Source organism: Eubalaena glacialis, chromosome 2 (assembly GCF_028564815.1).
Source record: "Eubalaena glacialis isolate mEubGla1 chromosome 2, mEubGla1.1.hap2.+ XY, whole genome shotgun sequence".
Lineage (NCBI taxonomy): Eukaryota > Metazoa > Chordata > Mammalia > Artiodactyla > Balaenidae > Eubalaena > Eubalaena glacialis.
Genome location: NC_083717.1, coordinates 184643579 through 184658326, shown reverse-complemented (window position 1 = coordinate 184658326; position 14748 = coordinate 184643579). Strand labels below are relative to the sequence as shown.

At 37.7% G+C, this 14748-nt stretch overlaps 1 protein-coding gene across 3 annotated transcripts in view; it reads right to left on the bottom strand.

The window, feature by feature from the left end:
• Positions 1–14748, bottom strand: part of UNC79 (unc-79 homolog, NALCN channel complex subunit) — a 204647-nt gene that overhangs the window by 124400 nt on the left and 65499 nt on the right. For all 3 annotated transcript variants that reach the window (XM_061182833.1, XM_061182834.1, XM_061182835.1), the window contains exon 11: positions 13326–13556. In XM_061182833.1, the coding sequence (XP_061038816.1) occupies positions 13326–13556 (231 nt within the window). The remainder of the gene's footprint in view (positions 1–13325; positions 13557–14748) is intronic.

Here is a 14748-nt window from a genome sequence, read left to right as displayed (position 1 = left end):
TATCATGTTTTTATATTATATCCCTGGTACTTATTTATCTTATAACTGGAATTTTGTACCTTTTAGCTGCCTTCATCTAATTCCCCTTTCTCCCACTCCCCACCTCTGGTAACCACAAATCTGATCTCTTTTTCTATGAGTTTGTTTGTTCGTTTTTGAAGTATGATTGACCTAGAGCACCATATCAGTCCCTGTTACACGACATAGTGATTTGATATTTCTATATATTTCAAAATGATCACCCTAATAAGTCTAGTTATCATCTGTCACCATATAAAGATATTACATAGTTATTGACTATATTCCCCACACTGTACATTTCATGCCTGTGACTCATTCATTTTGCAACTGGAAGTTTATACCTCATAATCTCCCTCACCTATTTCTCTCTTCCCCCTAACCCTCCTCCCCTCCAGGAACCACATGTTTCTTCTTTGTATCTACAACTCTGTTTCTGTTTTGTTATGTTTATTCATTTGTTTTGTTTTTTTAGATTCCACATATACGTGAAATCATACAATATTTGTCTTTCTCTATCTGACTTATTTCACTTAGCATAATGCCCTGTAGGTTCATCCATGTTGTCACAAAAGGCAAGATTTCATCCTTTTTTATAGTTGAGTAATATTCCATTATATATGTACAACTTCTTCTTTATCCATTCATCTATTGATGGACACTTAGGTTGCTTCCATATCTTGTCTATTATAAATAATGCTGCAATGAACATAAGGATGCATGTATCTTTTCTAATTAGTGTTTTTGTTTTCTTTGGACAAATACCCAAGTGGAGTTGCTAGATCATATGGTAGTTCTATTTTTAATTTTTTTGAGGAACCTCCATACTGTTCTCCATAGTGGCTGCATCAATTTACATTCCCACCAACAGTGCAAGAGGGTTCCCTTTTCTCCACATCCTCACCAACACTTGCTATTTGTCGTCTTTTTGATAATAGCCATTCTGACAGGTGTGAGGTGATATCTCATTGTGGTTTTGATTTGCATTTCCTGATCATTAGTGATGTTGAGCATCTTTTCATGTGCCTATTGGCCATTTCTATGTCTTCTTTGGAAAAATGTCTATTCAGGTCCTCTGGTCAATTTTAATCGGATTTTTTTATAAGAGTTGTATGAGTACTTTGTACATTTTGGATATTAACCCTTTATCAGATATATCATTTACAAATAGCTCCTCCCATTCAGTACGTGGCCTTTTCCTTTTGTGAACGTTTCCTTTGCTGTGCAAAAGCTTTTTAGTTTGATGTAGTCCCATTTGCTTATTTTTGCTTTTGTTTCCCTTGCTTGAGGGGACATGTCTAAAAAATATTGCTAAGACTGATGTCAAAGAGCATACTGCCTATGTTTTCCTCTAGACATTTTATGGTTTCAGGTCTTACATTTAAGTCTTTAATCCATTTTAAATTTATTTTTGTATACTGTGCGAGAAAGTAGTCCAGTTTGATTCTTTTGCATGTCTAGTTTTCCCAACACCATTTATTGAAGAGGCTGTCTTTTCCCCATTGTACATTCTTGCCTCCTTGGTCATAGATTAATTGCCCAAAAACTATCTTATTTTAAATGAATCCAATTTTAAATATTTAATTGTTATATCTAGAATTCCACATTATTCAAAACAAATAAACTCCATTTAAAGTTCAAATATCTATTTGGTATCATATTGGCCAACACGCTAGATGATTGACTAGACATTTTCAGGAAGTGACTATATTTCTGGGGTTGTTGTTAGTTACATAGACTCAGAAGAGCTACCACTGATAATGTTGCGATTGTGGAATGTATCATTACTGAGGTCCCTTTGGCTATTTAATTTATGGTTAAGCCATATAAAGGCCTATTGGTTTTGGGTCACATTTTGGAACAGGTATCCCTATGGAGATACTAAATTGTCAGTGACCAGACAATGGATCCTTTGATTTGGAAAAGTTTTTATGTTTAAAAGGATTTTAGAGAGTTCTCACCCTAAATAAATGTCCTCTTACCAATGGGGAAGGATGAGATTGACAGAAGCACACCAAAAAAGGATCACAGCTAGCCTAAAAGAATCCCTTAACAAAACTGAAGAACAGAAATCTGATTTAGAAAGAAAATTAAAATCCACACCCACCATAAACCTCCCCCCTCCACCACCTCCCTCCTACGAATGACCCAGTTGGAGGTTGACATTCAGAGCCTGGTAGGAGCCATTATAAAGGCCTTCCCTCAGAAGTTTAATTGGGCTAAAATGGAATGATCTACTTGGAGAAAAGGAATACATCCTAAAACCTTTGTCACACAATTTATAAAAAATATTGCAAAGGCACACAGCTCTAAATCTACAAATCTCAGATCATAGGAGTCTTTTGTTTTCTACTTTAGTTGAAAATCTCGTTTCTGATATAAAGAAGTTAGTTCAAAGTAATGTGGTTGCATGAGCAGACCAGCTCCTTAATGTTATTATTGAGGCTGTCATTTAATTCTTTGAAGAATTAAAAATAAGTGGCCTTGCCTTACTAATTGAGTATTTACAAAAACAAAACTGTGGCTCTAGAAGAATCCCAAAGCTCATCCATCTTTCTTACCAGTCCCAAAGCCTCCCCTATTCATCTCAAAATGCTTGCAGATACTGTAAAAACTCAGGACATTGGAAAAGGGACTGCCCTGCCCTTCAGAAGAAGAAACACTTAAATAGCAATTGTCTGAGGCCTCAGCCTCCTCGGACAGGCTCCTCTGAGTCCTCTTCTCAACTAAGGCCTCACCTTGGACCTGTTAAAAACTTCAGACTCTCAACACAAATAATTTTGTCCACCTCCCATGAACTTCCTCCCTCAAAATGCCTGCTTGTAAAAGCTCAATGCTGCTAAGAGAATCTGTTGTTCGGCCCAGTCAAAACCTGTTAAGAGACAAATATGCCCTTGAAAACCCTCTTAGATTGTTATCTTACAAGCTTGCATCCTTTCTCTCCCTCTTTGAGATTTAAATCTTCTACCACCCAGCACTATCTTCTCAAGGACCTGAGAATCATCTCTTTAAAATGCAAATGTTCAAGGAATTAAATGTGGCTCTCTAAGGGGTGCCTTGCTTTTATCTGTACTATTGCCTCCTCTCATAAAATAGGAGAAATTTATTTCTCCTCCTGAAAGGAACAATTAACACTCCCCTTAACAAACCTCCAATGCCTTTTTCCTTAGCACACTCCAGCCTTTAAAAAGTAACTTCTTAACCTAGTGGCAAGATGGGAATAAAGACACAGACCTACTAGAGAATGGACTTGAGGATATGGGGAGGGGGAGGGGTGAGATGTGACAGGGTGAGAGAGTGTCATGGACATATATACACTACCAAATGTAAAATAGATAGCTAGTGGGAAGCAGCCGCATAGCACAGGGAGATCAGCTCCGTGCTTTGTGACCACCTAGAGGGGTGGGATAGGGAGGGTGGGAGGGAGGGAGATGCAAGAGGGAAGAGATATGGGAACATATGTATATGTATAACTGATTCACTTTGTTATAAAGCAGAAGCTAACACACCATTGTAAAGCAATTATACTTCAATAAAGATGTTTAAAAAAAAAAAAAAAGTAACTTCTTAGTCAACTAAAACAACTGTCTTAGGCTGAATCACAGCCTCCATAAGATTATATATCAGGGCAAATAAAAAGTTCTTAAGGGTCTCCCCCTACAAACATTGATTAAAAACTTTAACCCCTATATTGAACAGATTAACTAACAACTTGGTCCATCTGCTAGAAACACAATTTGAATAAAAGTGAGGTAAAGATGAAAACCAGCTCTTATATAAACTAGTGAGTTTTGTATTAGGTCTGTGTTTGCTATAAGGTCGGTATTTGTGTCTGCCTGTATGTTTATATATGTATGGTATGTATATGTGGTATTTTCTTCCTCTGGATGGTTTTGCCAAATTAATTTATAAAACACCTTAAAAGATCTCTATTCTAAATGGGCTTAAAAAAAATAAGAGCTTTTAAAAATTAAATATTCCTCCAGTCCCTCTCATCAGGAAACTTGCACAAGCCTGTTAGATAGCCTCATCCACCAGAGGGCAGACAGCAGAAGCAAGAAGAACTATAATCCTGCAGCCTGTGGAACAAAAACCACATTCACAGAAAGATAGACAAGATGCAAAGGCAGAGGGCTATGTACCAGATGAAGGAACAAGATAAAACCCCAGAAAAACAACTAAATGAAATGGAGATAGGCAACCTTCCAGAAAAAGAATTCAGAATAATGATAGTGAAGATGATCCAGGACCTCGGAAAAACAATGGAGGCAAAGATCAAGAAGATGCAAGAAATGTTTAACAAAGACTTAGAAGAATTAAAGAACAAACAAACAGAGATGAACAATACAATAACTGAAATGAAAACTACACTAGAAGGAATCAATAGCAGAATAACTGATAAGTGACCTGGAAGACAGAATGGTGGAATTCACTGCTGCGGAACAGAATAAAGAAAAAAGAATGAAAAGAAATGAAGACAGCCTAAGAGACCTCTGGGACAACATTAAACGCAACAACATTCGCATTATAGGGGTCCCAGAAGGAGAAGAGAGAGAGAAAGGACCCAAGAAAAATATTTGAAGAGATTATAGTCGAAAACTTCCCTAACATGGGAAAGGAAATAGCCACCCAAGTCCAGGAAGCGCAGAGAGTCCCACACAGGATAAACCCAAGGAGAAACATGCCGAGACACATAGTAATCAAATTGGCAAAAATTAAAGACAAAGAAAAATTATTGAAAGCAGCAAGGGAAAAACGACAAATAACATACAAGGGAACTCCCATAAGGTTAACAGCTGATTGCTCAGCAGAAACTGTACAAGCCAGAAGGGAGTGGCATGATATACTTAAAGTGTTGAAAGGGAAGAACCTACAACTAAGATTACTCTACCCAGCAAGGATCTCATTTAGATTTGATGGAGAAATCAAAAGCTTTACAGACAAGCAAAAGCTAAGAGAATTCAGCACCACCAAACCAGCTCTACAACAAATGCTAAAGGAACTTCTCTAAGTGGGAAACACAAGAGAAGAAAAGGACCTACAAAAACAAACCCAAAACAATTAAGAAAATGGTCATAGGAACATACATATCGATAATTACCTTAAACGTGAATGGATTAAATGCTCCAACCAAAAGACACAGGCTTGCTGAATGGATACAAAAACAAGACCCATCTATATACTGTCTACAAGAGACCCACTTCAGACCTAGGGACACATACAGACTCAAGTGCGCACGGAACATTCTCCAGGATAGATCACATCTTGGGTCACAAATCAAACCACAGTAAATATAAGAAAACTGAAATCATATCAAGCATCTTTTCTGACCACAACACTATGAGATTAGAAATGAATTACAGGGGAAAAAATGTAAAAAACACAAACACATGGAGGCTAAACAATACATTACTAAATAACCAAGAGATCACTGAAGAAATCAGAGGAAATAAAAAAATACCTAGAGACTAATGACAATGAAAACACGACGATCCAAAGCCTATGGAATGAGGCAAAAGCAGTTCTAAGAGGGAAGTTTATAGCTATACAAGCCTACCTAGGAAACAAGAAAAATCTCAAATAAACAATCTAACCTTACACCTAAAGGAACTAGAGAAAGAAGAACAAACAAAACCCAAAGTTAGCAGAAGGAAAGAAATCATAAAGATCAGAGCAGAAATAAATGAAATAGAAACAAAGAAAACAATAGCAAAGATCAATAAAACTAAAAGGAAAAAAAAATTAAATAGTCCCAAAACTCTCAGAAATATAGGAAGCAACCCAAATGTTTTTCAAGTTCATGTGATTTTGAAACTGAGCAGAACCTTGAGCCCCCACCCCATCCCCAAGTACAAAGGCCCCTCTATGTCCCCTGCCTCTTGTTTGTAGACAAGCTAAAGTCTCTCAGGCCTCCCTGAGTCACCAAAAAACAGGCTCAAGCAGTTAATGATTAGGACAAGAGAGTCACAGAATCTTTCAGTGTCTGGTGCACATTCCTGAGCTGTTTTACAGATACTATAACTGCCACCAGAGGGAAAAAGCTGACTGCATGATGACCAGACTGTGGCCATGACATAAGGTGTTCCACTTGAGCAGTACTGAATCTATGGCTAGCACATCTCTAAGAACTGGCCTCAAAAGAATGGGATTAACATTATCGCTCATAATAATCTATATCTTTGTGGGCATCAAAATAATTGTAGCTTGCTCTGCCCATATACATAAGTGGGCAACTAAAATTGTCAGCAAAGAAATGCTACAGACCCATGTCAACATCTTTCACTCTGAGAATACAGTGCCCTATGTCAGCATGAAGAAGTTACAGAAAACAGACCTTCACCCCTAATCCCACAGAAATGGAATGATGTCTGAAAAGTGGGGATTTGTAAGCAGCTCTTTTGCCCCTTTCCTGTTTGCCTATTTCTGTTCCCCTCAAGCCTTATAGGAACGAGATCACTAGACAATTTAACCTAACTCCTGACCTATGCTCTCCTGAATGCACATCATGCCTTGCCTAACCTGTTGATTCTTTTCCTAGATTAAAAGAAGCAAGAATGAAGAATTAAGGAGTTAAAGAATAACTAGCTCTCTACCCCCAGCAGCCCCCTTAGCAATCCTGCAGGCAGATCACACAGGCAATATAACATCTGAAGAAAGAGTCAGCCAGTCTGCACCCAACGGGGAATGATGCAGAACCCAACTGCCTGCCTCAATGATGCACTGAGATTCTTTCCCTTTTTTCCTTTTAAAAACTGTCATGGCTGAGCACAATCTTCCAACTTGGTCTTGGGACATGAGTTCACCTTCTCCCCAGATTGCTGGCTTTTCTAATTAAAGCAACTTTCCTTTCTACGAATACTTGCCTCTCAAGTATTGGCTTTTGAGCAGTGAGCAGCCAAATCTGAGTTCAGTAACAATTTGTGTAAATCTTTGATAAATAAGACTATTTTAATATTGTTGGTTTAATAAAAACAGCTGCATCTTCTGAGTTATCAGCACTGAGTATGATATGAGCATACATTTTTATTCTATGTGGGTTTACTAGTCAAATAAGCTAATATATTTACTAGAGGTTTAAGATTATAAAATTTATAGATTTCATTTTAATCAAATTAAATTATTATTATGACAAACTTTATTTCAACAGTAATTGTATGTTATAATATGTCTTCTTAGAAGTAGGTTCCAAAATATTTTTGGTAACCTGAAATTAAATTTATATTGAGTTAAATAATAGATATTCATTGAATATCTAGATCATTTCTAAATAAGATAAAACACCAAAACATTAACTACTGAATATAAGTTTAATTTTATCTACTTTTGGCTTCTTATTTTTACAGAGAGCTAAAGCTGTTTGGATCTGTTAATAAATGTGTTCGTTTTGCCACTCTGAGAAATTATACTATGAAGAAGCATATCCTCTAGAAGTTATGAGATGGTATAATCATAAAATTTGCTAGTATGCTACAAAATGCTGGTATGTGACAAGCAATTCACAATTGTTTACTTCCTGGTCGTCGCTGAAAAATAGAGGTTATTAAGTGTTGAAAATCATAATCAATATATAAATGAAGCTTCTAGAAATAATAAGGATGAAGGAAAAACCTCTTTATGCAAAATATTCAAGGAATGAGGGGTGTTCTTGTCAAGGAAAAAGATTGTAATTCTGTCCTAAAGTATCAATAGTGGTTTAGAGGTTGTGTGAAGGCTTTCCAGATGAGAAAGAGGAAAGTGAAGGACAAAAACCTGAATGAAAATATGAAGTTGTAAAGGAACTGTGTGTGGGGAGGGGGGGAACATGTCTTCATCATGTCCTCAATTATTTAAAAGAACCGAGTCTTCTCAATTTTAAATTATGTTAGATCCCATATTTACTTTTGATATCTGTATTGCCATTTTGGTTAAATGGATAACTAAGTATTATTTCATAGTGACCTGTCATCCTGGTTAATTAAGTGTCCAAACCTTTTGACATTTTGACAACTTTTGATATTTTGCTTCCCCAAATCAAATCGTTACGCTCGCTTCAGCAGCACATATACCAAAATCAAATCCTAAATAAAATCCTGATCTCAGCTTGACTTTGAGACTTCTGAGAGGGCCTCTGGAAAACCTCAAAGGATTTGTTCTCTCCTAGTAAAAAGAGATGTTAAACTAATTAGGTCTATTTAATATGTTGAACTGCATGAAAATCATGGTCAAATAAGAAGAGATTCTTAACCTTCCCTAGCTTATATCTGTATAGGTAAATGTTTTTAACATAAATATTTCAGGAATTAGATGTAATTTCTAAAAATCTGTCAATGCCTTTTTTGTTCACTGTTATATTCTTATGCTATTTTGCCTGATAGTATACAATAATGGCATAATTTTATCATCATAATTCCAGTTGCTCTCATCAGATCTTTAATACAGCCATTTTAAGCCTTTTATCATTCACAGACAGTTATTGTTTTATTCCAATGTTTTCCTGAAAGCTCTTGCGATCGGCTACTATCCAAAATGCTTCATCTTCAGCAAAAAGGACTGTCTCTGAGACCCATGGAAAGAACTATAACAGGTAATCTGGGGTACAGACTTCTGATGGCATTGCTCAAGTAACCTTGAGACCATACCACTGGACTGAGGAAAGATTCCAGAACTCTAGTGGAGAAGCCAATGGGTTCATAAAACTGCTAACCCAAGACCAAGCAGAACAAATAATTAATTACATGGGACTGAATGAACTGATGAAGGAAGATGATAATTTTTATGTGTTTTTTACTGCTGGTTCATTAATATTCTGTTTTCTGGGTATAAGATTTCTCTTAAGCTATCTATAACTCATGACTATTTAGTAGATTATACCTTTGTAAACAAAAGCAAAACATTTCTTTTTCTCCCTACCTGAACCTCCCAGAATTCAGAAACTCTTACAATACTCCTATTTTTACGGCAATATAGCTATTTACACAAGTTCAGTAAGAATCTGTTCTCCTTGTAACAGGACATAATTGGAAAAATTGGTTATATTATCAAGGCTTTGACTGAAATGTCATATTTGAGAAAGATATGCATAGAATCAAATATGACCAGATAGCTTTAAGGAACTAAGGTTGACATCATGGAACCAATGCTTATAAAGCCCTCTTGGAAAAAACCAGCCTGATACCTGACTTATGATGTTCCCAGCCTACAGGCAAATAAGAAAAGTCACTTCTTGACAGGCCCAGGAAACAGAGTATTTTGGGGATCTCAAGAAGAGAAATTCACCCAAATCTATAGGTACTGCAGATAAGTATGATGACAGATTGGCTTCCTAGCGTGGAGAGGCTTTTAAAAGCCCAATTTGAGGGACCTTCCTGGCGGTCCAGTGGTTAAGACTTCACCTTCCAATGCAGGGGGTGCAGGTTTCATCCCTGGTTGGGGAGCTAAGATCCCACATGCCTCGCGGCCAAAAAACCAAAACATAAAACAGAAGCAGTATTGTAACGAATTCAATAAAGACTTTAAAAAATGGTCCACATCAAAAAAAATCTTTAAAAAAATAAATCAATAAAAGTCTGAGATTCTTTAAAAAACTTCCAGCAAAGCAAATTTTTAAAGGCCCATGTGGTCAAATACCATTTTTGCTGCACTTATGCAAATAATCAGGCCAAATTTAACGAGACTAGACTTATTTTGTGAACAAGAATCATCTTACTTTGATTTTCTTTGATCAAAATGGCGGTAATTGAGAGAGAAATTTTATGTTTCAACAGAAAACTATAACCCATCCTTGTGGATTATCAGATTCTAGTCCTGTTCATTGCCCTTGAGCTATTTTTAACCTCTTTATAAACTGGATCCTGCTGTCTTGCACATTTTGTCAGTAATTAATGTTTCCAATTTTTCTACTACCCTCTTCACTTGGTGTCACTAAGAACTAAAACCTGACTGCCCAGATCCTTATTGAGACTCTAGGTTGTCTTGTCCCAAAGCCCTGTAAGCTGAAGCAGGACAACTTGACATAAACTTCAAAGGACTTATTGCTGCAACAGTTCAGGCCACTCAGGAAGTTCACCAAACATCCACATCTTCCATGCTCTGCTCTAGGAAATAACCATGACCATGACATTGATGGTCTCATTCATCATCTAAAGATGCTTCAAGCCCAACCTCTAGAAATCTTCTTGACTGGCTGCCCTCTGGACTCAGAAACTAGGTTTATAGTCTACTCTAACCACTAATCTTTGTTTTCTTTTTATTTCCTTGTTCTAATTTATGCTCTTTTCCTCCTTTTCAGATCTCTTACCTAGCATTTCCTAACCCAAATCTTCTCTCCAAGTCAATCAACCTAGATTCCTTTTTGTGTGAAACTTCTAGGGTAGTTACAGATAGGAGAAATGTGGGGACCCACTCAGACCACCAGAGTTGGTATAAAGATTATTTTTCAGTGAAAACGTTTGAGCTAAAGAAGATGTAGAGAGAAACCTTATCTGAACTTCCCTTATCTGACTAAAGCAGAGCCTCCAGAAAAATATAGCTGCCATTAACCCCCTTCAAAGGGAGTTTCCTGTGAATTCAGCTGCCTTGGAGACAGGCTGCCCATTTCCATTGGCATCAAAATGCCCAAAAGAACTTTCCATATCTTCCCATTCAAGCCTCCTCCCAAATGCCTCCTCCCACCCCCACCCCCCAGAAGTTTGGTATATAAACCTTTTATCTCTGGCTATTAAAGAAATTACCCATCAATGAGGAGTACTCCTGTGCGTAAATATTAATAAATATTGTCTCTTCTCTTGTTAATATGTCTCTTACCAATTAATATGCAGGCTCACAACCACTGGACCCAAGCTATAAGAGGAATAGTTTTCCTCCCAACATAATCACTTTTTCTTATCTTTCAGAATCAGATCACACCAGTCCTTTACTATTCCAAAAGAAACAATAATAGAGAACATACCAACACAGTCAAAGAATGCCAGGAAATGGCATTCTCTGCACATTTCCATCATGCAAAAATCTAATTTTATATATGAGTCAGTAGGTGGCACCAAAGAAGAAAGAAGTGTATCTTGGTAAATGCAAAGAACGCTCTGAGTCCTGGAAATCTAATAAAACCTACTCTTTAGAAGGTCTGTGTTCTGTTTTATCCTTAAATGTCTTATTTAAGCTGAAAACTGGGACTTCCCTGGTGGTGCAGTAGTTAACAATCCACCTGCCAATGCAAGGGACATGGGTTTGAGCCCTGGTCCGGGAAGATCCCACATGCCGCGGAGCGACTAAGCCCGTGCGTCACAACTACTGAGCCCGCGTGCCACAACTACTGAAGCCCACGCGCCTAGAGCCCGTGCTCCGAAACAAGAGAAGCCACCGCAATGAGAAGCTGCGCACTTCAACGACGAGTAGCCCCTGCTCACTACAACTAGAGAAAGCCTGCGCGCACCAATGAAGACCCAATGCAGCCATAAATAAATAAATAAACTGAAAACTGCCTCAAGACTTCATTGAAAGTAAACCCAAAAATCACACCAAAAAAATAAAACTTAGAAAATACCTTGAAAAAAATTTCATATATTGCTGCCAGAAACTGATTCTAGATATCCATCTTGCTGGGTTAGACACAAATCATATTGTATTCAAGAAATATGATGTCTTACCAGCTGTATATCTGAAGCCTGTGATCCACCGAGGCAGAAGCAAGAGGATAAGCACAGAGAAATTTGTCCTATAAGCCAGAGGAAAAGGAGCATTGTGGCAGTTCCTAAATCTTTTGGGCATTCCAGATGGGAGGGCAGGGACCATTCATGTCTAGAAATATATGTGAAACCACAGAAATTGCCCCTAGTCAAATGTTAGCCTTTCCACAGACTGTAAACCAGAAAAGGACTGAGCTCTTGCCACCTCATGGGAAGGCTTTTTTTTTTTTCCTGTTTCTTAATAAAAATATTCAGCGATATCAGGAAAGAATATTCCCTTAAATTTCTTAAAGATACTTTGCACATTCATCTTGCCATTCTTCCCCATCCCACACTAACATCAAAGCAGCACATCACTTAAAATGTAGTTACTAAACTCACTTAGCTATAATAAAAATTAATATAAATAAATAAAAGACTAAGTTAGAGAGAGATGTCCCTCTTCTACAGTCACTGATAATACTCTAGTGGCTAAGGTAGTGTAAGCAGATAGGGTAGGGTGTCCCCAGAGAAAGAGAACCAGGCATGGCTTTCTTGACAGAAAAGAAGCCATTTCACCTAAGCTATTTTGTGATCTAAGCCTGGCCACAATGCTTGCCCTTGAACAGGTCTCAGTAATTAATGATTTTAAGGGCAGGAACAAAGGAAAAGCAGTCAAGAAACAATAGTTCAGCAATAAAACAGAGTCCTAGTTCCTCCTCAAGGAATATACATCACAATCTGATACATATTTTTGAGTTCTGCAGGAACTAAGGCCCCCCCCCAACCAGGTAGAGGATGGTGACTACATGCTGAGACCCCAGACTGGTCGGAACCTAAGGAATGATGATGTTGACCTTTGCTGACCCCCCTGACTTCTATCAACTAAAGTCTGGACTCTGTCCATCTTTGCCCCAATTCTATGCTGAATTCTCTGCTCAAGCCCCTTCATGAATATGCATGTACCCTTAGCTTAAAACTTCCCCAATTTTGCTGTTCGGAGAGACACTACTTTGGGAAAGATCCCTGGTGTTCTCCTCACTTGCTGCAAGTAATAAATCCCTCCTTCTCCCGCTCTTTGCCTTGGTTGTGTCTTTTGGCTCAACACCCACCAAGAGGCAAACCCAGTGTTTCTGTAACAACAGTGCTTCTCCCTAAGTCCTCCTCTCCAACAAGGTCCAAGCTGTAGGCCTTGATGAAAACAATTCATATTTTATAGCAAGACAAGAAAATTTTAAACATAAAATTTTTCTCTGCCCATTTGGGCCTCCTCCATCCCCTTTAGTGTGTGTTGTGCAACTGCATTAACCAGACTTCCTTAGGAGATAACATTCCTTCTTAACCTCATCAAGGGTCACAACTCCTTAGAAGATAACTTTCCTTCTTGATCTTGTAAAGGGTCATGATGACCCATGACCCACTACGTGCTTTGTATGTGTAGATCTGGATTCTGTAAACTGTCAATAATACATCATTTGACGTAAAACCCTTTGTCTCAAAATTTTACATACCTGAGCTTTGACCTCTAATGGGCGGAACGGTCCTCAGAACTTTCTGAAAGACTCTCTCCTGGGTTATAATCCTCAGGTTGGCTCAAATAACATTTTCCATTTCTTTCATAGATCGATTATTGATTAATTTTTTTCATCGACAGCCTCCACTTACCCTGGCAAATTCCATTGGTTTGGGAAGAAGGCACATGACCATGACATCAAAGCGAACATCACATACTGTCTTCAACCACTTGGTGACAAACTGAGGCTTCAGCTTTTCCACTAAACTTCCAACTTCATCATCCATCATATATGCTGTGGAGTGAAACCACTGAAACACCATGGCCACCAGCCTGGCCAAGCTTTCCGTAGGGGTGTTCTCACTGGGCGTGCAGAGGCTCACCTGGAAATAGGTAGATCAGACTCTCCTTCAGCCTCCTTACATAATCATTACATGTTTGGTTAAAGATAAAAAAAAAAAAAAAGATGCCTCATATAATCCATTTGAAATAGGCAGGGGTTTTTTTGTTTTTTTGTTGTTGTTGTTGTTCTTTGAACCCTTTGAATGCCCATTTATTTCTTTAAATTTTTGAACCATTTTAAGAATTACTGAAATATGATTTTTTTAAATTCTTATTAAAAGTACATTTATGAGTAATTGAAATCTCCCCCCCCTTGACAGGAGTGAAATAATACCACTTTAGGGTAACTGTTTTACCTTGTCCTTCTCTTCTTGATATCTGCTGCAGCTTATTCACTTAACAAGAGGTAGAGGCCTTTTCTGGGTTTTGTTTTTGTTTTTGTTTTGTTTTGTTTTTTAATCTACAACTTATTAATATTTGGCCAGGGAAACAAGTCTTTGTAGCAATTGTATCTCTATCTTTTGGGCCAAAGTTTTTTTTTCTTTGTTTTTTGTTTTCTGTTTTTTGGTTTTTGGTTTTTTTTGAATTTTATTTTATTTATTTTTTTATACAGCAGATTCTTATTAGTCATCCATTTTATACACATCAGTGTATACATGTCAATCCCAATCTCCCAATTCATCACACCACCACCCCCACCACTTTCCCCCCTTGGTGTCCATACGTTTGTTCTCTACATCTGTGTCTCTATTTCCGCCCTGCAAACCGGTTCATCTGTACCATTTTTCTAGGTTCCACATATATGCGTTAATATACGATATTTGTTTTTCTCTTTCTGACTTACTTCACTCTGTATGACAGTCTCTAGATCCATCCACGTCTCAACAAATGACCCAATATCGTTCCTTTTTATGGCTGAATAATATTCCATTGTATATATGTACCACATCTTCTTTATCCATTCGTCTGTCAATGGGCATTTAGGTTACTTCCATGACCTGGCTATTGTAAAGAGTGCTGCAATGAACATTGGGGTGCATGTGTCTTTTTGAATAATGGTTTTCTCTGGGTATATGCCCAGTAGTGGGATTGCTGGATCATACGGTAATTCTATTTTTAGTTTTTTAAGGAACCTCCATACTGTTCTCCATGGTGGCTGCATCAATTTACATTCCCACCAACAGTGCAAGAGGGTTCCCTTTTCTCCACACCCTCTCCAGCATTTGTTGTTTG